The following is a 26879-nucleotide window of genomic DNA, read 5'->3' on the forward strand; positions in this document are numbered from 1 at the left end:
ATTCGTCGTCTAGGAAGGATTTCTTTTTGTCCGCTCCTAAGTGAGCGTTCACACTTACAAGTCAGCCAAAGCCTTTTGCAATAACCAATGAGAGCCAAAACGCATTACAGGATTTTGTAGTGAGCCTCAATAAAGGGAAACGGTATTTTTCTTGGAAAACATAATATCTCTCCAGTGGTTTAGTCCTCTAATCACTCTAACTAATTTCCATTAAAAAAAAAAAGTGTGTTTGGTGTTTCCTGAATGTCAAAGCACAGGCAAGTGTACAGCAAGGTGTCACGCCCTGGTCGAAGTATTTTGTGTTTATCTTCATGTATTTGGTCAGGCCAGGGTGTGGCATGGGTTTTTGTATGTGGTGTGTATGTATTGGGATTGTAGCTAGTGGGGTGTTCTAGTTAAGTCTATGGCTGTCTGAAGTGGTTCTCAATCAGAGGCAGGTGTTTATCGTTGTCTCTGATTGGGAACCATATTTAGGCAGCCATATTCTTTGAGTTTTTTTTGTGGGTGATTGTCCTTAGTGTCTTGATGTCCTTGTTCTGTGTGTATGTGCACCAGTATTAGGCTGTTTCGGTTTTCGTTACGTTTATTGTTTTGTAGTGTTTGTATTTAGATTCGTGTTACGTTTGTTGAATAAACATGGATCGCAATCTACACGCTGCATTTTGGTCCGACTCTCCTTCACCACAAGAGAACCGTTACAATAAGTTGAAACAACAGAGTCAAACTGTGTAACCCAGTATCAGCCATATACTGCATGTACTTCCTCTGTAATTCTATTTGTACACACATTACTTCCTTAGAATGCATGTAACCGCTCTGACCTCCCCTGTACCTCTTTGAGTGCTGTCGTTAGGACCCAAGATCAGTTCTAGTAACATTTCAAATATTTTACCCTGAACCTTGACTTCCCAGGTTGATAGGTGAGTTCAACTTTGTACTTTGAGACATATTGTTATTACTACATCCATATACCTTATTTCTACAATAATCATAATTGTATTCATCTTGATCAATTTCAGCATATCCAACCAGTATTCAGTGGTGACAGGCATGTGAGTGGATGGGTTCTTTGCAAAATTATAGCAGCATTTCCTCTTTACTAGGTCACACAAAATATGCGTAGGCAACGAGATTGAATTTGGTTTTATTGAAATGAGTGTTTCTGATGTTAAAGGTAAAGAAACATTTTGTGACTGAGCATTTACGCTGCAATATAGGTACTTAAAACATTGGCTACTCTATTGGTGCAATACAGAGACCGTGTGAAGTTGGGTTAGAATATTTTGGGGATTGCAGCACCTGGATGATTGATTCAACAATTATGTGATATCAGATAAATAGTCAGAATAAGGGAGTAAGGGATGTCTTTCCACCTCGTGTTTGACTTTTACCCCATTAGGATGAAGTCCAGGTTGTTTTACATCATGGTTCTGCTCACAGGACGTCTCGCTGTGAACGAAGGAAACGAATATTTGTGCTCCAACTACACTCAAGGTAGATTATTATTATTTTTTAAATATGAGTTAATCTTCTGACTTAAAAAGATAAATTGTTATGTACTTGATTATTATCTTGCTGATATTCTGTTTCCTAGTTTTTTCACTTTGATTTCCTGAAATTGCATCAAATATCCATTTTATTTTAAACAAATACAAGGACTCAGGTGTTTCATGAATCGTATTGTTTGTACAGTTCTGTCTTACGTTCCGTCTGTAGGCGATGTGGATGGTGCAAGATGCTGGATGGAAGTTGTCAATGAGCAGTTTAAGACAGAGAACCTCAGCACTCTTATTAAGTATGCATCAAATCATTTTGCAAGATGATATAGATGATATATCATACATTTCATACACTCCAAATGTGGTATTGACATTTGTACGTTTGCCAAACCTCAAGGAATATGTATTATGTTTGTCTGTGCTTTCCTTACAGATCTGTGGAGAAACTAGAAATGGTTCTTGAAAACACAGCTTTGAATGAGACAACTTCAATCATTGTTGAGAGGCTTGTGGCCCACATATTCAGGGCCGACGGCCACTTTACAGGGCTTAATATATCTGCCAGCCAAGAACGGGTAAGATGACAGTGACCTACGATGAAATGAATGAGGAAATTGATACACTCTTCTGTAAACCAAGTACAGTTTGGCATTTATTGGGAATGGGGATGAATCTTGTCGTGGAGGCAGCTCTGCAGAGTGGTCACTAGCTGCCCTAGCCACAAAGTCAAAACATCTGATTTGAAACTTAACCCTAATCTTCACCCTAACCTTAACCACACTGCTAACCTTATGCCTAACCTTCATTTAAGCCAAAACATTTTTGTTTGTTATCATGAAACATTTTACGATACAGACAATTTTGATTTTGAAACTGCTCAGCTCCACTTCCAGGACAAGATTCATCCCAGTAAACATCAAACCTGCGTCACATGCAAATAGATAATTTGAATGGAAATGCAAATGGAATATTTGAGGTATGACATTTGGGGTGGGTGATTTGAGATGGGGATGACATCATGACATAATTTTACAGCAATAGTGAACTCTGCCCGATCATTATCCTTGTGTCATTGTCCCTGATGGTACTGTTACCTAGGTAACATCAGACAGTGACCATGTGGCCAACACTACCGTCAAGGTCCACCTGCCCAAAGAGCTCTTGAAAACCAACGAGAACAATACCATTATCTTCTGCATGATTACCTCACCAGAAAAATATGGGGTAGGTGTGTGTGCGAGTGCATGTGTGTGTGTGGTGCGTGCTTGCATGCGTGCGTGTGTGTTCATGTGTGGGTCTTTAATACCTTGCTTAATTATTTCAGTTTAGCCATATTTTTAAATGTTCCTCTAGCAATTGGGGATTCTTGATGGCCGAATAGTAGGTCTGGCTGTAAGCAAGAAGACAGTGTTAGGTCTGCAGGACAAGGTCAACTTCTCCATGCCTCTACAGCGCCCCACGCTGGAAAGTCAGGTGAGTGCAATATCAACTCTCTGCGACCTGCACCAGTTCCATGACTACGACAGTGGCAAGAATATAAACTCAAGACGCCTCGTTTGTGTTGTTGTTCACAGGCTGACAAACAACCATCTTGTCAATTCTTTAATTTTTCAACCAATCGTAAGTGCCTATATGAAATGTTATAATACTGTCATGAAACCTTTAATACCCTTGAGGTATCAATTCATGTGACGTCACATGGCTGTGTTTCCTCTGTACAAATGAACGTTTAGAGTTCTACCAGGATGGCTGCACCACCGAGTGGAAGAGAGACGAGGGCCGTGTGGTCTGCTCATGTGACCACCTCACATACTTTGCTGTGCTGATGGTAGACGACTTTCCAACTAGCACAGTGCTTCCGTCGTTTCCTTATCACAGCATAGGCACACACTTTAGAAACGATTGAAAGTCAAATGGAAGAGAATAAAAAACAAAGTTAAGTCAAATATACCCATCTACAAAAATACACTTGAGCATTAGTTGTATTTTCCTGCGTTTAGGTGTCTCCCTCCATCTCTGAAAGCGATCGGGAGATCCTAAGCTACATCACTCTGATTGGCTGCAGTCTGTCTCTGTTCTTCCTGGTGGTCACAATCATTCTGTACGCCACTCAAAGGTATGTCACTCTCTGGGCATCATGGTCAGCTCCTCACAGGAACCGCTGGTTTGTCATAAGTTTGACATCATCAGAAAGTGGCATCAAGATGTACATGAACTGGGGGGAGCAGATTCAATTAACATTTTATAGCAACTGACCTTGTTTTCACCATACGCTTTCTCTCTATTCCATTGTTCAGAGGTACAGGCACAGACATCTCCCTGAAGGTGCATATCAACCTGTCTGTGGCCCTGATCCTCCTCAACCTGCACTTCCTGCCCAGCCAGCATGTAGCAGCATTATCCTCCTCTGGGCCATGTATCTATGTTGCTGTCCTTCTGCATTACTCTCTACTGGCCACCTTCACATGGACAGCAATCGAAGGCTTCCACCTTTACCTGTTGCTGGTCCGTGTCTTCAACATCTATGTCAGGAGATACCTGCTCAAACTGAGCCTGGTAGGATGGGGTGAGATTGCACTTCACAACCTGAAACTGGTCGTAAACAGTAAGCAAAACAAAACAGATCTTTTAAAAGAGGCATGGGTGGTGGGCCAACCTTCTGTCTGTCCTCTGTGAGCTTTGTTGATCCGAGCGGGCATACAGTATAATGGATAGCCTGATGTCTCATTTTGTTTCAGGATTCCCTGCGGTCATTGTCATCATGATTGCTATCATTGACAAAGACACATACAGCCGTGTGACTCTTCAACCCTCTAAGACCAATGGCACAGCTGTGGAGATGTAAGACTGTTGTACCTCTTAAATGACTGCGGATGCTATGTTTAAACCCCAAAAACCTCTTGTCACATTTTATTATTAGTGTCTGTATTGAAATATGAGGACCCCCTCTCTCTCTATCTCTCTCTCTCACTCCCTACCCCTTCTCTAACTCTCCTAACTAGGTGTTACCTCTCTAATGATGTGATGAAGCTGGTGACCACGGTGGGTCTGTTTGCCCTGGTGTTTGTGTTTAACCTCGGTATGCTGGCTGTGACTATGAGGCGCCTCAAGTCTCTGCGCACTGAACAGACGTCAAGGGAGAAGGGTAGGGCCAGGAGGGACACATGCACTGTGCTGGGCATCACCTGTCTGCTAGGCATCACCTGGGGCATCATCTTCTTCTCCTTCGGCCAGCTTACCACGCCTGGCCTCTACCTTTTCTGTGTCCTCAACTCTCTACAAGGTAAGAGTCATTATCATGACTCATTTATAGAGGCAGGTCAAACTGACTGTGTTTATTATTTAGTAGTAACCTAATGGGACTTCCAAAAACGAACTTTACTGCCATTGTGTGTATGCAATCAGTGTGCTATGGAAGTGAAGGGTTAAACATAATGTTGTTTCCTTGTCTTAGGAACATAACAACTGTGCAGTAATGCAAGAATGACCAATAGGTCAACATACAGGATAAACTCCTCTATGTGTATTTAATTGAACCTTTATCTAACTAGGCAAGTCAGTTAAGAACAAATTCTTATTTACAATGACGGCCTACACCGGCCAAACCCGGACTACGCTGGGCCAATTGTGCCCTATGGTACTACCAATCACAGCCGGTTGTGACACAGCCTGGATTCAAACCAGGGGGTCTGTAGTGACACCTCTAGCACTGAGATGCAGTGCCTTAGGCTCCTGAGTGGCGCAGCGGTCTATCTTCACATTGACTTTCTCTATGCACTTTTTGCTCTCAGTGGAGACTTTCTCTTTATTTATTTATTTGACTGAAACAGTACACATCGATTAACGTTTCTGCCAAATTTAGCTGGCTAGTTTTTTTATCTGTAGTCCCTGGGCAGATAAAATCATTTAGCATCACAACATTCCACATATTTCTTATTTATTTCAGATCCAGTCCCTAGATGTGTCTTAAAGAGCGACTGCCTTTAAAAAGCAATGAATCCCTTTGAAAACAGTGGCATCGATATGAGTCAAAAACATTTATTCTAGTCTCAAAATTGACTACGAAGTTATAAATAGGATCATTTTGGTCATAAAGTCAGTCTAATCTAAAACTGAGTTTGGAACATCTGTAAACGGGTAAATGATGGTTGGGTTTTGATTTGATAATGTCCATTTGCCCACTAACATGGGGTGAACAGCTGCAGTGATTGCTCGATCCAGTAGCATAGACAGTGAGACAGACCTGCCCAGCAGCTCTGACATGTTTTTACTTGAGAAATACTGCACCAAACACCTTAGTTATATATAAAATTGCGCAACTAAAACATCTTCGGCAAAAGCGTCAAAATTAATTACGGATTTCTTGAGTTATCTTAGATTCATTCTGGGGATTTTGAGGAAGTGAAATAGGCTTCCGCATCTACAGTGTCTCATGGGGGACAAACATCATTAACCAAATGTGGAATCAGTTAGGAAACACCTCCAAGACTGAAATCTTGTTTTTTTAAATGAGCAACAGGACAAACGCACGCACCAATCGGCGTGCTCAGTGGCTCTTTAAAATAATAGAAGTGAGAAGTAAAAAAAATAATAGCAATAAAAAAGTAGAATAGGCATAGTTGAAGTGTACCTATGATGAAAATTACAGGCCTCTCTCATCTTTTTAAGTGGGAGAACTTGCTTGGCTAACTAAATACTTTTGTTGCCCCACTGTATCTCCCTGGCATATTACATCATTTATGCAGCAGCATACAATACATTTTTTAACTGACCTTGTTGAACTGACTTTGTTGTGCTGTGCTCACTTGAACAGGAAGGTTGCGCAGCAGTCCTTGGTGGGCAAATTTTGGCATCAAAGTCTGGCATTCTCTGGATTTATTGTGCTTTCAAGACAACTGGAACTCTGAAAAAAAAACAAGGTAGAATCATGACATCAGTGATCTTCAGGTCGGAGCTCTATAACGATTCCTGAGTTCCCGACTTGGTATTCCGAGTTGGATGACCGTTCAAAATTTTCCCAGTCAGAGTTCACAGTTGTCTTGAATCAATCAATCGATCAAATGTACACTACCAATCGCACGCACCAATCGGCGTGCTCAGTGGCTCTTTAAAATAATAGAAGTGAGAAGTAAAAAAAATAATAGCAATAAAAAAGTAGAATAGGCCTAATTGTGAAAAATAAAAATCACATCTTATAAAATACTAGCATAAAATACAAACAACCAAATTGAACAAACAGCAACAAAAAAGGTTCATACCCTGCTGTTCCAGGGTATGAACTTTTTTTGTGAACTCACCAACACTAGCAACACATTTTAAACCTTCTGGAAGTTGTTTCCAGTGCTGAACAGCTTTTTACAGAAAATGCCAACTTTGAATAAGTATTGACATTTGGAATATATTGTGTGGGTTGTGAGAGGTTGAATGAATACTGTAATGAAATTCTGTCTCGAAGTGTAATATGTCTCATCTTCTTTTGTAGGTTTTTTCATCTTCCTCTGGTTTTGTGTGTTCAAATGGAAGACTGAGGACAGCCAACCTGGCAGTGACACTCACTATACCAATTCCAGATCTGCCTGAGGACAAAGTCTGTTGTCAACCAATCCAGCACTGTTGTTATCAATGTTCATTTCAAACTTTATTGTGATTTATTTATTTATTTTTTTCTATTTTTTTCTTTTGAGAATACGAGCCCTAAACTGTAGACATCTACAAACCACCCACATGTTTTGTACCAGTATAATATTGTTATTTGTTTTATTTTTGCTATTGTTTAGTTATGGAATGAAGGAAGGTGTTTTCAGAATTCCTTTCGTATGTGGTTTGTTCAATTCTAAATCATGTGAGCCAACAGGATCTGATGTAATGTGCTGAGATCCTATCCCTCACTAGTTGATTAACCTGCAACAGAAGATAAATAAGTTTGATCTAAGCAAAACTGTAGCCTATTCATTGATACTCCGCTCGAGCAAGCTGAAGTCCAGACTAGATTTGCATAAAACAAATGCAATGCCGCCATTTTCCTCCAAAGGTTACATAAAGATATTCAAATGTTGCAGTTATAAAATTTGACTATGAACAGTCATGAAATAAAACCGCTCCAAACATTAGAATAGACGTTTGTTCAAGGCACAGTTGGAAATACAAATGGGATGGGAGTTTACTCTGTCCAATGATGTGATTATCTCTACAAAGCACACCGTGGTTTCACAGACCATTTGTTCACCCCACAAGGACATCAAATGTGAGTGAAATCAACTCCTAGCGTGTAAGTAAGTGTACGTGTTTGTGTGTGAAGGAATATCAATCCATCCTATTTTGTCATTGTCAAGTTCAGCTATTTTGTTGATAATGTTGTGTCATTGTCTTACCTGAGTGATGGCAGAATGATATGTCTGGGAATAAGCAGAGCTCACCGTGTTGATTATCAGAACGCATGGCTAGGTTTTGTATGTGCTGAAGTTTTGTTGAAAACAAGCAGAATGTGTTAGGTATACCTTGTGGTATTAAGTAGTGTTAGCCTCGGTGTCCAGCTGAAATGAAATTCTCAGGCTGTATTGTGTACTTTACTGAGTGATGTTGAATAAGTGGCAAGGGCTATGGCAGTATGTTGAAAACAAGGAATACTTTGTAATGTATGTTTTTGGTCATTCATGTTTTCTACTGTTCTACCCTTAAAACAGCCACAATGTTTCCTATGTGTCTACTTCTACTGATATCTGGAACACTGGCTATGAATTGCTCAAATTCAGGTACGAGCACATCTCAACTAACCGGTGCCCCACGCACACTGACTCTGTACCGGTACCCCCTGTATATAGCCTCGCCATTGTTATTTTCCTGCTGCCCTTTACTTATTTGTTACTTTTATTTCTTATTCTTATTTTTTTGTAGCTATTTTTTATTTATTTTTACTGAATTTTTGGTTAAGGGCTTGTAAGTAAGCATTTCACTGTAAGGTCTTACACCTGTTGTGTTCGGGCGCATGTGACTAATACAATTTGATTTGACTAATGAGCTCAAACCGTGTTTCGTTTGAATGCACTGTGGGACCAAATCAGTGGAGGCTGCTGTGGGGAGGATGGGTCATAATAATGGGTGGAACAGAGCAAATGGAATGGCATTAAACACATGGGAACCATGTGGTTGATGTATTTTCTCCCATTCCACTCATTCCACTCCAGCCACTACCACGATGCCGTCCTCCCCAATTGATATGGAGGGCTTAAGTACACTTGATTTGGGTTGATATTGGTACAATTATTTTATGCTGTTGTAATAATTAGGCAAAAAGCTGTAACTAACCCCTTTCGTGGTTGTTGTAACTCATAAATTGAATTGTGGGGTATCAACGAAATAATAATAACTTTATGCACGGTCGAGATGTTTATCTATTGCTATTTCATTTCCATAGATGATACCTTTTATTTAAACACCACAACTGGGGAGATTTCAATGACAATAAACCTGCCGAACAAGACTATCACCATCAACGATAAAGCCGACGACGATCTGAAATGCTTTTGGTTCATTGAAAGCTATGTTGAGTGCACCTCAATGAACTTGACCTCTATTAACCTCACTGAGTGTCAGACGGTGCAGATTTCTGTCGTCGAGAACTCAACCAGCAAGTTAATCTTCAACATATGTGAACCTACTTTTTTTTTTTTTGTCTATTCGTAATCTCTAAAATTCTGAATGAAACGTGAAACTGTAGCTGTGATTCCTCTGTGATGTCAGAGGTGTTATATATTCATAACAAAATGACAGTAATAACCCTTACTGAACCGTAACGCTCTTTTTTTTTTGTCCCTCAGCTTCCTCCATGTGTGAGGTCACCAAGTGTACTGGGACAGCAATCACTGCCCTGATGAGAGAGATACAAGACCATCCCAGTGAGGGTCCAAAGGATCTTAAAAGGGTCCTGAACATGCAAAATATGTGTGCAGACCTGTTCAAAAATGATTGGACCATGAGGATGATGTTTATTGGGTAAGTGACCAGCCAACCTGTTTCCATTGACTTCTGAAAGAGACGTAACTTTGATGAGCTGCCCTGTCTCTGTGCTGTATTTGCAGCGTTGAACGGGGCCTGATACACAACATGATGAACATCTCAATCACCGGAGAGCCTGTGTACTACGACCTCAGGGATCTGGCTCTGACTGTGTTTAACCTGACCAACCTAACCAGTGCGGATGACAAGATGGTGAAAATTAAAGCCCCAGAGGTAGGGCTGCTGTTATCTGGGTTTGTGTTTAGGCATCTTGTCTCAGATTGAGGTCAGAGAGGCACCCATCCTATAGAACATGTGTAAGTTCCATATGTATACACTACCTTTCCAAAGTTTGGGGTCACTTTGAAATGTCCTTGTTTTTGAAAGAAAAGCACATTTTGTTGTCCATTAAAATAACATCAAATTGATCAGAAATAAAGTGTAGACATTGTTAATGGTGTAAATGACTATTGTAGCTGGAAACGGCTGCTTTTTTATGGAATATCTACGTACAGAGGCTCATTATCAGCAACCATGACACGTTGTGTTAGCTAAACCAAGTTTATAATTTTAAAAGGCTAATTGATCATTAGCAAACCCCTTTGGAATTATGTGAGCACAGCTGAAAACTGTTGTTCTGATTAAAATTAAACATTTTTAAATGTACTTTTATTTCAAAAACAAGGACATTTCTAAGTGACCCCAAACATTTGAACGGTAGTGTATGTCCTGAGTAAATATGTGGTCTGTGTATATTTTATTTACATATTGTAATACTCTGACTGCAGAAGGGGACCCTCTAATGATAATGAGTATAGCGTGTCAGCTAGGTATTTTCCTTTCTCGCTGAAATGATTCAGCTCCTCCCTGAGAACAACTCTTACATTCCGGAAACATGGATCCCTATTGATGCACTCCAGAACATCCCGGAGGAAAATAGGATAGTGGGCGTGGTCACCTATAAATCACCCAATCAATTCTTGGTAGGACTTCTCATATTGAGCATCTATTCCATAATTTAATTCAATCATTCTTCCAATTCAAATAAATCAAAAATGTTGTGGTTTGATGGACTGGGCTTTCATGAAATCACAACCCTCATAATCCTCCATGTCATTATCACCCTCTTCTATCCAGGTTAAAGAGGAACTCGTGAGAACCATGGCCATACGGATAGAGTTGGATGGCGGCAGACAACTTGGGAACTTGATCACTCCACTCAAGATGAAGTTCAAATTGCTTGACCCTATAATACCAGTAAATTGTCGTCATAAGATTTAGGATGTTCCAGTAATTGTGACATACAAATGTTTTGAGATAGTGACAGATTCTTGGTTGTTTTGGCTCTGTACTCCAGGACTATGAGGTTAAAGTGCAGACTGTCAAGCCCACATTTTCGGGCATTTTCATCCATATCGGGTGAACTGTTTTGAAATTACAGCCCTTTTTGTATATAGTCTCTCCATTTTAGGGGACCAAATGTATTGGGACTCATTCATTTATATGTGTATTGAAGTAATCCGAAGTTTAGTATTTGGTCCCATATTCCCAGCACACAATTATTACATCAAGCTTGTGAATCTACAAACCTGTTGGATGCATTTTGCTGTTTGTTTTGGTTGTGTTTCAGATTACTTTGTGCCCAATAGAAATGAATGGTAAATAATGTGTTTCATTCTGGAGTCACTTTTATTGTAAATAACAATATAATATGTCTCTTAACACTTTAACACATTAATGTAGATGCTACCATGGTTACGGATAGTCCTGAATGAATCGTGAATAATGTTGAGTGAGAAAGTTGCAGACGAACAAGTATCATTCCCCCCAACAGAAATGCGAACCTCCCCTGTTATTGTAATAGTGAGAGTTTAGCATGTCTTGGGGGTATGATATTTGTGCATCTGTAACTTTCTCACTCGTCATTATTATTGTTCTAAACGGTTCACCCGATATGGATGAAAATACCCTCAAATGAAAGCGGACAGTCTGCATTTAACCCTCATAGTCATCACATCCAAAATACTGGAGTACAGAGCCAAAACAACAACAAATGTGTTACTGTCCCAATAATTTTGTAGCTCACTGTAGTTCACAGTTGATCCTATTAATGCATTACCGAATCAGTGATATATATTTTTTTCTCTACAGGTGAATTACAGCCTGTCGTGTCAATATTTCAATGAATATGGTGGGTTGATTTCTGTTACAGTATGTAGGCTTACAGTAACTGTGTTTACATAAAACTACAGTCCATTGCATACCACAGTCCTTCGCATAATATTCTGTTGCCTCATATGGCAATAGAAGCTGTACACGTACTGACTGCATTTGTGAATGACTAAAAAAGGGTACTCTCTTCCAAACAGGGAACATAAGCCTCCCAGACACTGTCTTTTGGAAGACGGATGGATGCGTTACTAAGATCAACGACAGCGTGGTGGAGTGCCTCTGTAACCACGCTACGCCTTTTGCCGTGCTGCTGGTGAGCCATTTATATCTACCAATTCATCTACATCATCCTATCATAAATGTCACCTGGTGATAGTCGTCATGCCGTATCCGTTCTTATCCCTTCCAGATCGCCGACCTATCTATTGACGGTGTGCACTGGCAGGTCTTGTCTTACATCAGCTACATTGGCTGTGGCTTGTCGGCCTTCTTCACCGCCATATCCTTCCTCACCTACGTCATCACCACGTATGTGACCCCCACCTCACCAAAATGCCGCCTGCCCACTTTTCCTTCGTTCTCTATTTTGGATTGGATCTCTTCCGCTGTATGTTTCATCCCGTGTCTATTTCCGCATGGCCCGTGTAGTCCCTGCGCCTGTATAGATGACTGCACCCGTACTAGTCATCTATCCACGCTGTTTTATCAGTTGTCTGATACGGTTGTGCCCTTGCTTTAGGAACTCCAGGGTGGACAACGCCAACAGCATCCACGTGTCACTGAGCGGGGCTTTGTTCCTGCTCAACACCTCTTTCCTGCTCAACGAGTGGGGGTCCAGTCTGGGCATCAGGGGCGTGTGTGTCTTCATTGCGGCGGCCATTCACTACAGCCTCCTCAGCTGTTTCACCTGGATGGCCATTGAAGCTGTCCACCTGTATCTCCTCCTGGTCAAGGTGTTCAACACCTACTACCGACACTATATGGCCAAGCTGTCTGCCATTGGCTGGGGTAAGTGAATCAGCTCTAAACATGCTCATTCAGGTGAGAGACACAGTGGAACAAGAGTTTGTGGACATGGAACCGTGGTCGGACATGTGAATACACTCATCCCGTGTGTGCACTGTTCAGGACTCCCTGGTATCGTTGTGGGAGTTTCATTGGCGGTCAAGGATATTAAACCGTTATATGGACCTACAGAAATGACTATGGCAGACACTAACCAGACAAATACAATGTGAGTAAATGTTATCTTTCTCTTTTTGAACGTTCACTTTTTATCAGTACAATATCAGGGGTGGCCCAATGTACAGCATATTGATGTTCCTAATGAACGTTCTATGTGGAGAATGTTGAAGACAAGGTGAATATGACGAGGTGAATATGATTGTGTATTGGTAAAGGCCAGATGCAGTTTGTCCAGTGGAATCACAGTTTAATCACTGCGTCACTGCGTTTTAACCAGGGCTCTCTCCCCACCCCAGCTGCTGGATCACGGACATCCCCTTCTTCTACAGTATGAACCTGGCCTACTTCACCATCATCTTTGTCCTTAACTCTGGCATTCTGTTAACGGTGACCTCCCGGATCTGCCAGCTGCAGCGCTATGGCAGTAAGGGCAAGCCTGGGAAGGCAAGCCTGGCCTGGAAGGACATCGGCACCGTCCTGGGTCTGACCTGCCTGCTGGGCATCACCTGGGGCCTGGCCTTCCTCAGCTACGGCTATGTCAAACTTCCCATCCTCTACCTGTTCAGCATTTTCAACTCCCTCCAAGGTGACCCAGGGAACATCACGAAAGACAGGGACAGAAAGAGATAGTAAAGCTGATGTTGAGGGGTGGAATGGAAGAGAGTGGAGATCAAATAAGATTATGTACAAATTGAGAGGAGTGTCAGGTAGAGAAAATGTGGCCCTATGATCTTGAAAGCCCCTATTATTGAGCGCCTATGTGGGTGGAGTCTGAGTGATGATCTGTCTGTGTTTCTCTCTCGAAGGATTCTTTATATTCCTATGGATCTGTGGCACTGCCAGGAAAGACAGGGAGCGGGCGGCGAATACCAAGAGCACATCAGCAGCTCTGAACATCTCTCCAGCCAAACCCAAGGAGGAGATGTTCCCTGGCAACAATCCCTACCAGTAAACAATGTCTGTCCACAATGGAGATCACCCATATCTTCTTAGATGGCAAGGGAAGTTTTGGCTTTGTGTCTAATGACATATGCATGGTCTCTTTCTTTCTCTTTCAAATTGAGTTATGGTTTCTACACCGGTTGTGTGAGTACCTGTGCTGTGTGTTTTGGGCTTTTGTGGCCTTGTGGATTGCGCAGATGATTACTGGTCTTGTCCCGTGTGTTAATCATCGTGCACGTTTTGTTTGGGTTTCAACCCTGTGTCTTTGTTACGTGTTTGTTTGGTCTTCATCCCCGTGCCTTTACACGGCACGCCGTAATTTGGGGCTGAATAAAAAAAAATATTACGCATTCCTGCGCCTGTCTCCCGAATCCATTTATACCAACGTGACATGCATTTTCTTCTGTATCATTCCAATGTATTTATTGGGAAAGTGCTTTGAGGGAATCATTTTACTTGAAGTGTACGTTGTTTATGATTATCAACCTTCATTAAATATCCGATCTCAAGTTGCGGAACTGACTGGTGCATAATTAGTCGGGCAAACCAAAGGATTTAGTTTCCTGCATACCATTTAGTTTCCTGCATAAACCTCTTCACACCGCCTCATCATTATTAGTTTCACAATCAATCACTTGATTTTCTAACTCAACTATGGAAAGTGTGTTGCAATCTGGTAATGTTTTCTACATTTGAACTAATATCACTTCTGCAGAAAGTGTCTCACTGGGAGCACTAGGTTCTCAAAGGCACACACGATTTCCCAGTTGCATATGATTGTGAAACGGAGACATCCTCTTTTCTAGCAATTTTCTGGTGAGTGTCAGAATTAGTCTTAGAGATGCTGAGAAATGCCACCATATAGGATTTTTTGTTGTTGATGATTCTCACTGAAATGTTTTGATTATATTGATTTACCTAACATTAAGCCCCCACCCCCCTCCCCCACCCAAAGGACTACAAAGGACATAAGCTTTCAAGCTTTGTGTTATTCTTGATGATTTTTTCTTAAATTGTATGTGGAGACGTCTTATGAACAATGTTTTTTATATTTATATTGTCTAATAAATATAAGTGTTGTATTCATTACATGCTGTGTCTACAAAAGCCTACTTTTATTCACCCAGTTTTGTAATGCCATAGCCTACAGTATACTCAATTAACTTCCTGCACATACAAATATGTCCAACCCCCTCTCTAATTATAGTAATGATATGAAACAACAACACACGAGCAAAGATCAACTAACAAGACAGACCATTAGCCCATCAGCAGTTACAGACTGAAAGAGGGAGAGAGTGATGAAGACCAGTTATTTCATTCTAATATTTATATGCATCCCTGCAACCCTGAGAACCAATGGTAAGCTCCTGTTTGTTTCTATGTGTCGAGCAAGTGTTAAAATGGATGAGTATAGTGAGGTTATGTAAACATTTTTGAACAAACATGGACATCAGTGACAAGGGGTGGACCAGTTAATTGTATATCTGGGGTGGCCAATCCTGGCCTGGAGAACTATCATTTTCAAATAAGATACCTAATCAAGGTCTGTTAAAAAAAATATACACGATTAAGTTCAACCAGGTGTGTCTCAACAGGGCTGAAAAAAAAGCATGCACTCACTGTGGCTCTCGAGGACCAGGGTATGCCACCCCGGATTGACGTGGTCCCCACTGAGTTTTTGTCATCATCATTGGCTTTAGTGCCGACAGTAGTTTTTCATCTTGTTTGTTTTGATGTGTTTGTCTTGAGATGAAGCATTGGTACCTTGTATGGATTTTTGTCGTTTTCAGAGTGACATAAGGATTAACCTTGTCAATAACGTTTCCAGACAATCTTCCAAACTGTAAAGATGCTCTTCGAGATTGTCTTCGCCCCGAAGTGGTGTGGACCAGGTACTCCAATAAAAGTCCTTATCCCCTATTGTAATGGGATTTTAATGTGCCACGGATATAACAAAAAAAAAAGCCAGTACCTGTTTATCTACACAGTTAAACATCTAGCTAGTCCATATGGGAATGTCCATTAAGTTGACATTTTAGTTATTTAGCGCTTTCATCCAGAGCACCTTATAGTAGTGAGTGGACACATGTTTGTACTTTTACATACTTGTCCCCCGAGGGAAACAAACCCACGATCCTGAAGTTGGAAGCACCATGCGCTACCAACTGAGCTATATGGGATTTGATAACCATTTGATATCCATTCATTACATTGATTAAGTTGAATATAAGAAAAAGGGTTCAAATCATGTAAGATGATGTGTGTTTTCGGTAGGTGTTACGAGGATAGAATTACAATATGCATTCTAATGACCAGAATGCCCATCCCAAACTTCTACAGATGGTCTGTCAACTCATCCAATAAGGTGAGATCATGAATTCATTGCTGTTGATCTCACAACCTTCTGGTTCAGCCATATATACCGGGGTGCAGCAACAAAGACTTCAGACACAGTCGAGTCTCTTGTTTATTTATTTTTATTGCTGCGTATTGCAATTTTCGGTATTTCCGATGGATATGTTGCACTTAAAACTGTAATGTCCATTAATTCCACCATAGGCAGAAGAGAGAACGAATTCTGGACACAGAGTGCACATTCCTGCACATGTTCTCCAGAGAAGCAAGAGGAACGACTCTAATAGCAATGACTATGTGCAAATTACAATGGCTGTACTCAACAGCTCTCTATTCAAGGTTGGTAACTGACTCAAACAGTAGGCTATTCTTAGTTTTAGCTGAAACCAACCAATGGTAATGGACAAAATAGTACCACTATCCGGTATACAATTCAGCACTACAGTAAAACAATGAATATATTATTTAGTATCATGAAGTCAATTATTGAGGAAGGGTTTTATGAAAGGCACATAAGACCTCTCTGAATGACGTTTGCTCGTCTGCTGCAGCTTTCTGTTCCACTTCCCTCCAATGTTACCAACAGCTTAGTCCGGTTCGAGGCTCTAGATCAGGGGAAGTCCTGGGGCAGTCTGTGCTGGCTGTGAGGGTGGGGGACCACAGTGTGAGTGACCTTGACCAGCCTGTCAGAATCGCCTTCAGAAACACACATGTGGTGGGTGAATGGAGTCCACTTGAACGTTCAACACTTACTGGCGGAATGTGACTGTGCACCTACTGTATCTCTGAGGCAAATATTAGTCTAGTCTATACTTCAATGAACAGTGTGTGTTTTACATTGCCTTTGTTTCAGACTGAGAGAGGGACTTGTGTTTTCTGGAAGGACTCAGAAAATAAGAATGGCGAAGGTAGGGGCTATGGCTTGACTCATCTTTTAGTGGTGGAACCAATGCGGTGGACTAGCATGTTCTTTTCCTGTGTGGGCATTTGTGGGTGTGTGGGTGGGTGTTGTGACTTTTGTGGCTTTTCTGTCTGCAGGGGACTGGAGCTCAGAGGGTTGTATTACCACCCTCATTCACGGAGAGTTTGTGTGCAGCTGTAACCATCTCAGCTTCTTTGCAGTGCTCGTGGTAAATACGTGCTACAGTTGTTGTATAGGTCATTACTTTAGTTATTTGAATAACTCTATACAAATCATAACTGTGTGCAAAGACTGATATAGAAGTCTTCAAAACACTCACTTTAAAGGGATAGTTCACTCAAATGACAAAATGTCATATTGGTTTCCTTACTCTATAAGCAGTCCATTGACAAGGTATGACAGAAATCCATGCTTTGGTTTGTTTACCTGGTCATCGTTACCAAATGCTAATGTTTTGGCACAAATCCAATGCAAGGCAACCATACAGATATTAGCATATTTTGCGCTTCATGTCCAAATCATCTACAAGTAACTTAATTGCGCTACGCAATCAATTGTAGATACTTTAAGATAATTTGGACATGAAGTCCAAACAATGCTAATAGGTACCATTAACTTGCATTGGAAATGTTAACTTCTTAGGGCTGAGATCCCGCTAACGGGATCGATATCACAACAGCCAGTGAAAGTGCAGGGAGCCAAATTCAAAACAACAGAACTCCCATAATTAAAATTCCTCAAACATAGAAGTACTTCACACCATTTTAGAGTTACACTTCTTGTTAATCCCACCACAGTGTCCGATTTCAAATAGGCTTTACGGTGAAAGCATCACAAACGATTATGTTAGGTCAGAGCCAAGTCACAGAAAAACACAGCCATTTTTCCAGCCAAAGAGAGGAGTCACAAAAATCAGAAATAGAGATAGAATTAATCACTAATGACACTCATAGGACTTCATGTTACACAATACATGTATGTTTTGTTCGATAAAGTTCATTTTTATATCAAAAAATCTCAGTATACATTGGCGCGTTATGTTCAGTAGTTCCAAAAACATCTCGTGATTTTGCAGAGAGCCACATCAATTTAAAGAAATTTTCATAATAAATGTTGATGACAATACAAGTGTTATGCATGGAACTTTAGGTACACTTCTCCTTAATGCAACCGCTGTGTCAGATTTCAAGAAAGCTTTACGGAAAAAGAAAACCATGTAATAATCTGAGTACGGCGCTCAGAGACCAAACAAGCCAAAAAGATATCCGCCATATTGTGCAGTCGTCAGAAGTCAGAAATAACATTATAAATATTCACTTACTTTTGATGATCTTCATCATAATGCACTCCCAGGAATCCCAATTCCACAAGAAATGTTTGTTTTGTTCGATAATGTCCATCATTTATGTCCATATAGCTACTTTTGTTAGCACGTTTTGTAAACAAATCCAAACTCATGAAGGGCATTCACTTGGAGCTGTTCTGTTACAGTCCGTATAAACATGTATAGAACATGTATAAACGATGTATAGAATAAATCTTTAGGAAGTTTTTAACATAAGTCTTCAATAATGTTCCAACCGGAGAATTCCATTGTCTTCCGAAATTCAATGGAACGTGAGAGAACTCACGTGAACGAGCGTCACGAGCTTGTGGCACTCTGCCAGACCACTGACTCAAAGAGCCCTTATGAGCCCCTCCTTTACAGTAGAAGCCTCAAACAAGTTTCCAAAGACTGTCGACCTCTAGTGGAAGCCTTAGGAAGTGCAACATGACCAATATCCCACTATATCTTCAATAGGGAATGAGTTGAAAAATGACCAACCTCAGATTTCCCACTTCCTGGTTGGATTTTGTCTCAGGTTTTTGCCTGCCATATGAGTTCTGTTATACTCACAGACATCATTCAAACAGTTTTAGAAACTTTAGAGTGTTTTCTATGAAATATACTAATAATATGCATATATTAGCAAATGGGTCTGAGTATCAGGCAGTTTACTCTGGGCACCATATTCATTCAAGCTACTCAATACTGCCCCCAGACATAAAAAGTTTTAACTATCACTTTAATAATTACATCATTCTTTTTGTATGGTAAGTCCTAGCTGGTAACATACTCTTGACTCCTTATCCTATTTTCTCACTGACAGAACTCAAAGTTGTCGGTAGACCCTGTGAATGCTGCCAACCTCGGCTACATCTCCTACATTGGTTCATCATTCTCCGTGGTTTTCACCACAGTAACCCTTGTCATGTACACTTGTCTTAGGTAAGTATTCTCTCTTCATTGAAAATAAACAGAGTAGGTAAACCATTCACAATGCAGCTACACAATAGTACACATTCACAAATGTATGTGTCAAAAATATTGAGCAATAAAATAGAGGTAAGCAAGAGACCTCACTTCAGCCCTTTAATCTGTACACAGACAAAGACAGAAATATAGCATAAATGGTATACATTATGTAAACATCTCTGTGGGCCTGAGCCTCTTGTTTTCTGTCCCCATAGGAAGGGGCATTCTGAACAGTCAATATCTATTCATGTGCAGCTGACAGGAGCGCTCCTGTTTCTACACCTCTCCTACCTCTTGAGCGAGTGGTGGGTGTGGCGTGAGGCTGATGGGGCTGAGGGACATGTCTGTCTGGCCTTTGGGTTGCTACTGCACTGGGCTCTCCTGTCCACCTTCACCTGGCTGGCCATTGAAGGCTTCCATCTCTACATGCTGTTAGTCCGCGTCTTCAACGTCTATGTCAGGAAATACCTACTCAAACTGAGCCTGGTTGGATGGGGTGAGATCACAAGTTCCACTCATAAGTCTGTTTTTCTTTCTTTGACAGTTGAGCGATATTCTACACCATACAATGTATAGTCTAAATGCAGTCCTTGATTCCAGGCATACCCACTGCAACTGTGACGGCCTGTCGTTTCTTAGGAGTCTACGGCATACACAGCTTCTACATGACAGGGGCCAATAACGGCTCATCAACAGACATGTGAGGTTCAATTCACAGTATTTTGTCATAGGAAGCTAATATTTAAATACACTGTATATGTAGCCATGAAAACAAGCAAAGGTTCAAATGGACTCTTGTCTAACTGCAGATGTTGGATAAGCAGTGCAACAGACAGCCCTGGAGTGGTGGTCAGCTACATCACAGTGAGTGGATACCTGGGCCTGGTCTTCCTCTTCAACACAGCCATGCTAGGTGTGGTGGTGGTGAAGCTGTGGGGGCAGAGAGGGGAGGGTAGAATGTGGAAGGACTGGGCCACAGTCCTGGGGCTCAGCTGTGTGCTAGGAGTACCATGGGGGCTGGCGTTCTGCACCTACGGCCCCCTTTCTCTCCCTGGACTGTACCTCTTCAGTATATTCAACTGCTTCCAGGGTCAGTATCCTATCACACACAACCTCTCTAATGAAAGATATATGATTGACTGCTTTAAACCTGAGTGATCACTGAGTGATTTGTTGCTTTTCAATCCCTCCAAAATGATTACTACTACAGGTGTCTTCTTGTTCCTGTGGTTTCTTGCCCTTTCACGTAAGGGCCGCCCAGAGCACTCCTCTGTGAAAGACTCTTCCAGTCAAAAGATGATGGAGACAAACTTCAACTGATACTGTGGGACTTGCAACACATTCCAGCATACCTTTTAATAGTGTTTGCAGGCCAAGTCCTGAGTATAAAACAGCGGGGAAAGTATAATTCATTTCTTCCTGGTACGGACCTCTTTACCGAAAATAAATGTATGGGCCTAAATATAGAATTGCATTAGAATCCCTATCAATTCAATAGCATTTCTCTGGGCCTAGTGGTAAAGATTTGACATGAAACGTTTTTATTATGGCATCAACAAAACCAGTCATGATGTTTTAATCAGCTTGTCAAACATCGGCCCCTTTACTAGGCTACCCGAGCAACGTTTATCCACTCACAACATACTTCCAGCCCCCAAAACAATGGTGAATTGAAAGAGACAGCTGTTACACAAAACACCAAAAAGTGTCATGACATTTGGCGTTTGTATTTAGGCTAGAATATATGTGTCCACTGCTGTCTGCGTGCGTCTTGGTGTCGGCCACTCATCTCTGCCGTGGCATAATTTCAGTGTTTTTACATGACATTTTGAAGCATAGGTCTACCACCTGTTTTCATGTCCATTTGCAAAATGTTCATGCCTCTGACAAGCGGTAATAATAAAATAAAAGTGGTGTAAAAGCCTACAGTTTTTTAAACATTTTGATTTCAATTATTGTGATATATTGTATTTTACCGGTACAGCAAACCCTCACTATTTATTTTGTGGGGACACCGTACCAGACCGTAACAACTTACTTTCACCCCTGGTGTACACATGACATTTATGATATGGCACATGAAGTGTGACACATGGAGCAAATAGCCATTAGCACACAGACTATCTACTGAATAAAATGGTGCTGGTGTTGTGGTGTTAATCAGATAATTGAATTATTTAATGCTTTCTTATTGTTTCATAAAAATAATCTACCAATGCTATTAGACCCATAATTCAGCCTTTTCCACAACGCGTTAATGATACATAATAGAATGTCACTTTGAACTTTAATATAATGTAATTTATTGGAAACAGGAGACAAAGGGCTGTGAGACAAAGGCTGGTAGCTGCAGGTAAACAAAGGGGCAGCAGGTAGCGGCAGGTAAACAAAGGGGCGGCATGTAGCGGCAGGTAAACAAAGGGGCGACAGGTAGCTGCAGGTAAACAAAGGGGCGGCAGGTAGCGGCAGGTAAACAAAGGGGCGGCAGGTAGCGGCAGGTAAACAAAGGGGCGGCAGGTAGCTGTAGGTAAACAAAGGGGCGGCAGGTAGCGGCAGGTAAACAAAGGGGCGGCATGTAGCAGCAGGTAAACAAAGGGGCGGCAGGTAGCTGCAGGTAAACAAAGGGGCGGCAGGTAGAGGCAGGTAAACAAAGGGGCGGCAGGTAGTGGCAGGTAAACAAAGGGGCGGCAGGTAAACAAAGGGGCGGCAGGTAGCTGCAGGTAAACAAAGGGGCGGCAGGTAGCGGCAGGTAAACAAAGGGCCGGGCAGGTAGCGGCAGGTAAACAAAGGGCCGGCAGGTAGCGGCAGGTAAACAAAGGGCCGGGCAGGTAGCGGCAGGTAAACAAAGGGACGGCAGGTAAACAAAGGGGCGGCAGGTAGCTGCAGGTAAACAAAGGGCCGGGCAGGTAGCGGCAGATAAACAAAGGGGCGGCAGGTAAACAAAGGGGCGGCAGGTAACGGCAGGTAAACAAAGGGGTGGCAGGTAGCTGCAGGTAAACAAAGGGGCGGCAGGTAGCTGCAGGTAAACAAACTGGCGGCAGGTAGCTGCAGGTAAACAAAGGGGCGGCACATAGCGGCAGGTAAACAAAGGGCCGGGCAGGTAGCGGCAGGTAAACAAAGGTGCGGCAGGTAGCGGCAGGTAAACAAAGGGCCAGGCAGGTAGCGGCAGGTAAACAAAGGGGCGGCAGGTAAACAAAAGGGCGGCAGGTAGCTGCAGGTAAACAAAGGGGCAGCAGGTAGCTGCAGGTAAACAAAGGGGCGGCAAGTAGCTGCAGGTAAACAAAGGGGCGGCAGGTAGCTGCAGGTAAACAAAGGGGCGGCAGGTAGCTGCAGGTAAACAAAGGGGCGGCAGGTAGCGGCAGGTAAACAAGGGGGCCGCAGGTAAACAAAGGGGAGGCAGGGAGCTGCAGGTAAACAAAGGGGAGGCAGGTAGCGGCAGGTAAACAAAGGGGTGGCAGGTAGCGGCAGGTAAACAAAGGGGCGGCAGGTAGCGGCAGGTAAACAAAGGGGCGGCAGGTAGCTGCAGGTAAACAAAGGGGCGGCAGGTAGCTGCAGGTAAATAAAGGGGCGGCAGGTAGCTGCAGATAAACAAAGGGACAGCAGGTAGCTGCAGGTAAACAAAGGGGTGGCAGGTAGCGGCAGGTAAACAAAGGGCCGGCAGGTAGCGGCAGGTAAACAAAGTGGCGGCAGGTAGCTGCAGGTAAACAAAGGGGCGGCAGGTAGCGGCAGGTAAACAAAGGGCCGGGCAGGTAGCGGCAGGTAAACAAAGGTGTGGCAGGTAGCGGCAGGTAAACAAAGGTGTGGCAGGTAGCGGCAGGTAAACAAAGGGGCGGCAGGTAAACAAAGTGGCGGCAGGTAGCGGCAGGTAAACAAAGTGGCGGCAGGTAGCTGCAGGTAAACAAAGGGGTGGCAGGTAAACAAAGGGGCGGCAGGTAGCTGCAGGTAAACAAAGGGGCAGCAGGTAGCTGCAGGTAAACAAAGGGGAGGCAGGTAGCTGCAGGTAAACAAAGGGGCAGTAGGTAGCTGCAGGTAAACAAAGGGGAGGCAGATAGCGGCAGGTAAACAAAGGGGCCGCAGGTAAACAAAGGGGAGGCAGGGAGCTGCAGGCAAACAAAGGGGAGGCAGGTAGCGGCAGGTAAACAAAGGGGTGGCAGGTAGCGGCAGGTAAACAAAGGGGCGGGAGGTAGCGGCAGGTAAACAAAGGGGCGGCAGGTAGCTGCAGGTAAACAAAGGGGTGGCAGGTAGCTGCAGCTAAACAAACGGGCGGCAGGTAGCTGCAGGTAAACAAAGGGGAGGCAGGTAGCGGCAGGTAAACAAAGGGGCGGCAGGTAAACAAAGGGGTGGCAGGTAGCGGCAGGTAAACAAAGGGGCGGCAGGTAGCGGCAGGTAAATAAAGGGGAGGCAGGTAGCGGCAGGTAAACAAAGGGGTGGCAGGTAGCGGCAGGTAAACAAAGGGGCGGCAGGTAGCGGCAGGTAAACAAAGAGGAGGCAGGTAGCGGCAGGTAAACAAAGGGGCGGCAGGTAGCGGCAGGTAAACAAAGGGGCAGCAGGTAGCTGCAGGTAAACAAAGGGGCAGCAGGTAGCAAAGTGGTTAGAACGTTGGGCCAGGAACTTACAGGTTGCTAGATTGAGTCTCTGAGCTGACAAGGTAGAAATCTGTCGTTCTGCCCCTGAACAAGGCAAGATGGCTTGTTCCTAGGCCGTCATTGTAAATAAGAATTAGTTCTTAACTGACTTGCCTAGTTAAATAAAAGTATCCTAGACGCATGAAAAGGGGAATATATGTGGAGGGTATGGGTCAACAGAAGATGAACAGCAGAATATAGATGTTGTGGTGGCAGTTAGAGGACGTCCTCCGGAAGTTGTCACAATTACTGTGTAAGTCTATGAAGGGGGTGAGAACCATGAGCCTCCCAGGTCTTGTATTGAAGTCAGTGTACCCAGAGGACGACGGAAGCTAGCTTTCCTCCGGCTACACCATGGTGCTACCGTATAGAGTGCTGTTGAGGCTACTGTAGACCTTCATTGCAAAACAATGTGTTTTAATCAATTATTTGGTGACGTATATTTAGTATAGTTTTATTGAAATAAGATAACTTTTTAAATGGGGGGAGGGGGGTGTTGCGACTGAGCACTGAAGCAGGCAGCGGAGTCACTTGAGTGAGGGGAGACAGAACAGCATGCTTGCACGTTGTGACAACTTTTTACCAGTTGTTGGTAGGCTATGTAAATTGTCATTATGGAGACACATATTTCCAACCCTTTTTCCATAAAACATAGGCTAACATGCTAGAACTGACACACATCAAGAAATAACTGGAGACAACAGGAAAACGACTTTAGGCGCTCTAGAGTGCATGAGATAAATTCGCTCTGAGGTAGTTTAAACTGCATTCTGATGTGGACTACTTATAGAAAAAAGGGTCTTACGCATGCTCAGGTCTTGGGTCTCCAGTGCAGAAACGAGTGAAAACTTGAAATGGAAGTTATAGAACTCCCTAGCATGGATCCATTCTAGGAAAAAGTCCACAGTGAAACTGACATTAAATGTAGAGAATGATACATTTGCATCTTCAGACTACTGAAGCCTACCATGTTATACAATAAATATGTTGAAAGGAGGATATCACTGGAGTCATTGAAAATCAATTTGTGCCACTTGTGTAGCCTACCTGGAGCTGACAAATGGATTTAATCAGTGGTGTAAAAAGTAGGTTCCCCAATTGCCATACTTGAGTAAAAGTAAAGATACCTTAATAGAAAATGACTCAAGTAAAAGTGAGTTATCCAGTAAAATACTACTACAGTAAAAGTCTGAAAGTATTTGATTTTAAATTATAATATTTTTATTTATTTAACTAGGCAAGTCAGTTAAGAACAAATTCTTATTTACAATGACGGCCTACCCCGGCAAAGCCCGGACGAAGCTGGGCCAAATGAACGCTGCCCTATGGGACTCCCAATCACAGCCGGATGTGATACAGCCTGGATCTGAACCAGGGACTGTAGTGACACCTCTTGAACTGAGATGCAGTGCCTTAAACCGCTGCGCTACTCGGGAGCCCTAAATCATAAATATACTTAAGTGTCAAAAATAAATGTAATTGCTAAAATATACTTAAGTGTCACGCCCTGATCTGTTTCACCTGTCCTTGTGCTTGTCTCCACCCTCTCCAAGTGTCGCTTATTTTCCCTGGTGTATTTATTCCTGTGTTTCCTGTCTCTCTGTGCCAGTTCGTCTTGTTTGTCAAGTCAACCAGCGTTTTGTTTCTCAGCTCCTGCTTTCCCAGTCTCTCTTTTCTCGCCCTCCTGGTTTTGACCCTTGCCTGTTCTGACTTTGAGCCCGCCTGCCTGACCACTCTGCCTGCCCCTGACCTCAAGTCTGCCTATCGTCTTGTACCATTTGGACTCTGACCTGGTTTTCTGAACCCCTGCCTGTCCTGACCTTGAGCCTGCCGAACAAATCAAGCATTTATTGTGGAACTAGGATTCCTGGGAGTGCATTCTGATGAAGATCGTCAAAGGTAAGGGAATATTTATAATGTGATTTCTGATTTCTGTTGACTCCAACATGGCGGATAATTTTATTTATTTTCTGAGTGCCGTACTCAGATTATTGCATGGTTTGCATTTTTATTTTATTTATCTGACACAGCTGTTGCATTAAGAAGAGGTATATCTATATTTACATGTCTAACAATTGTATTTATCAACATTTATAATGAGTATTTCTGTAAAATGATGTGGCTCTCTGCAATATCACCGGATGTTTTTGGAACTAGTGAATGTAACGCGCCAATGTATACTGAGATTTTTAAAATATAAATATGAACTTTATCAAACAAAACATACATGTATTGTGTAACATGAAGTCCTATGAGTGTCATCTGATGAAGATCATCAAAGTTTAGTGATTAATTCTATCTCTATTTGTGCTTTTTGTGACTCCTTACTTTGGCTAGAAAAATGGCTGGGTTTTTCTGTGAGTTGGTGGTCACCTAACATAATCGTTTGTGGTGCTTTCGCTGTAAAGCCTATTTGAAATCGGACACTGTGGTGGGATTAACAACAAGATTACCTTTAAAACGGTATAAAATACATGTATGTTTGAAGAATTTTATATTATGAGATTTCTGTTGTTTTGAATTTGGCGCCCTGCACCTTCACTGGCTGTTGTCATATCATCCCATTAACGGGATTGCAGCCCTAAGAACTTTTTAAGTATCAAAAGTAAAAGTATAAATAATTTCAAATTCCTTGTATTAAGGAAATCAGAACGCACTACTTACTTTAAATTGTTTTTATTTATGGATAGCCAGGAGCACACTCCAACACTGAGACATCACTTACAAACAAAGCATTTTATGTTTAGTGAGTCCGCCAGATCAGAGGCAATAGGGATGACCAGGGATGTTCTATTGATTAGTGCGTGAATTGGACCATTTTCCTGTCCTGCTAAGCTTTTTAAAATGTGTAATGAGTACTTTGGGGTGTCAGGGAAAATTTATGG

The 26879-nt window shown here is 42.3% G+C and overlaps 3 protein-coding genes across 17 annotated transcripts in view; all 3 read left to right on the forward strand.

The window, feature by feature from the left end:
* LOC109885881 (adhesion G-protein coupled receptor G5) overlaps positions 1-8298 on the forward strand; it is a 10962-nt gene extending 2664 nt beyond the window's left edge. For 2 of the 10 annotated variants that reach the window (XM_020477669.2, XM_031809230.1), the window contains exons 4-16: positions 1020-1052; positions 1400-1494; positions 1693-1795; positions 1933-2074; positions 2598-2723; positions 2853-2972; positions 3074-3119; positions 3233-3327; positions 3500-3615; positions 3797-4065; positions 4238-4340; positions 4502-4782; positions 6982-7431. In XM_020477669.2, the coding sequence (XP_020333258.1) occupies positions 1020-1052; positions 1400-1494; positions 1693-1795; positions 1933-2074; positions 2598-2723; positions 2853-2972; positions 3074-3119; positions 3233-3327; positions 3500-3615; positions 3797-4065; positions 4238-4340; positions 4502-4782; positions 6982-7079 (1627 nt within the window). In that variant the 3' untranslated portion in view covers positions 7080-7431. Of the gene's footprint in view, positions 1-626; positions 921-1019; positions 1053-1082; positions 1495-1692; positions 1796-1932; positions 2075-2597; positions 2724-2852; positions 2973-3073; positions 3120-3232; positions 3328-3499; positions 3616-3796; positions 4066-4237; positions 4341-4501; positions 4783-6981 lie in introns of those variants that run through there. The other 8 variants (XM_020477692.2, XM_031809277.1, XM_020477711.2 and 5 more) reach the window with 8 other exon arrangements.
* Positions 7673-14302, forward strand: LOC109885870 (adhesion G-protein coupled receptor G6). Of its 4 annotated transcripts, XM_031809204.1 has the most exons (14): positions 7673-7767; positions 8183-8251; positions 8914-9147; positions 9317-9491; positions 9578-9728; positions 10355-10477; positions 10632-10751; positions 11646-11685; positions 11864-11979; positions 12076-12194; positions 12406-12674; positions 12795-12900; positions 13148-13437; positions 13658-14302. In XM_031809204.1, the coding sequence occupies exons 2-14, from the start codon at positions 8188-8190 to the stop codon at positions 13801-13803; spliced, it is 1953 nt and encodes a 650-aa protein (XP_031665064.1). In that variant the 5' UTR covers positions 7673-7767; positions 8183-8187; the 3' UTR covers positions 13804-14302. The 4 variants fall into 4 exon arrangements, with proteins under 4 accessions (XP_031665064.1, XP_031665059.1, XP_031665070.1 ...); XM_031809199.1 differs by lacking the exon at positions 7673-7767 and having other exon boundaries at positions 8108-8251; XM_031809210.1 differs by lacking the exons at positions 7673-7767; positions 13658-14302 and having other exon boundaries at positions 8108-8251; positions 13129-13329.
* Positions 14303-15014: 712 nt separating this feature from the next.
* On the forward strand, positions 15015-21309 carry LOC109885936 (adhesion G-protein coupled receptor G1). Of its 3 annotated transcripts, none has more exons than XM_020477722.2 (12): positions 15015-15155; positions 15625-15688; positions 16071-16161; positions 16356-16490; positions 16738-16866; positions 17005-17059; positions 17190-17281; positions 19224-19342; positions 19585-19865; positions 19970-20069; positions 20179-20459; positions 20580-21295. In XM_020477722.2, exons 1-12 carry the CDS (start codon positions 15095-15097, stop codon positions 20687-20689), a joined length of 1518 nt encoding a protein of 505 aa, XP_020333311.1. In that variant the 5' UTR covers positions 15015-15094; the 3' UTR covers positions 20690-21295. The 3 variants fall into 3 exon arrangements, with proteins under 3 accessions (XP_020333311.1, XP_020333318.1, XP_020333323.1); XM_020477734.2 differs by having other exon boundaries at positions 15043-15155; positions 15587-15688; positions 20580-21309; XM_020477729.1 differs by lacking the exon at positions 16738-16866 and having other exon boundaries at positions 20580-21309.
* The last annotated feature ends 5570 nt before the right edge of the window (positions 21310-26879 follow it).

This window comes from Oncorhynchus kisutch, linkage group LG3, assembly GCF_002021735.2.
Source record: "Oncorhynchus kisutch isolate 150728-3 linkage group LG3, Okis_V2, whole genome shotgun sequence".
Taxonomy (NCBI): Eukaryota; Metazoa; Chordata; class Actinopteri; order Salmoniformes; family Salmonidae; genus Oncorhynchus; species Oncorhynchus kisutch.

Excerpts from the sequence above, each read along its gene's own strand:
- LOC109885936 (XM_020477722.2), top strand. The coding sequence starts at position 15,095 with ATGAAGACCAGTTATTTCATTCTAATATTTATATGCATCCCTGCAACC. Across the intron at positions 16,867-17,004 it reads CCTTCAGAAACACACATGTG|ACTGAGAGAGGGACTTGTGT; the intron begins GTGGGTGAATGG and ends CCTTTGTTTCAG. Across the intron at positions 19,866-19,969 it reads ACTGAGCCTGGTTGGATGGG|GCATACCCACTGCAACTGTG; the intron begins GTGAGATCACAA and ends CCTTGATTCCAG.
- LOC109885870 (XM_031809199.1), top strand. The coding sequence starts at position 8,137 with ATGTTTTTGGTCATTCATGTTTTCTACTGTTCTACCCTTAAAACAGCC. Across the intron at positions 11,686-11,863 it reads TCAATATTTCAATGAATATG|GGAACATAAGCCTCCCAGAC; the intron begins GTGGGTTGATTT and ends TCTTCCAAACAG. Across the intron at positions 12,195-12,405 it reads CTCACCTACGTCATCACCAC|GAACTCCAGGGTGGACAACG; the intron begins GTATGTGACCCC and ends CCCTTGCTTTAG.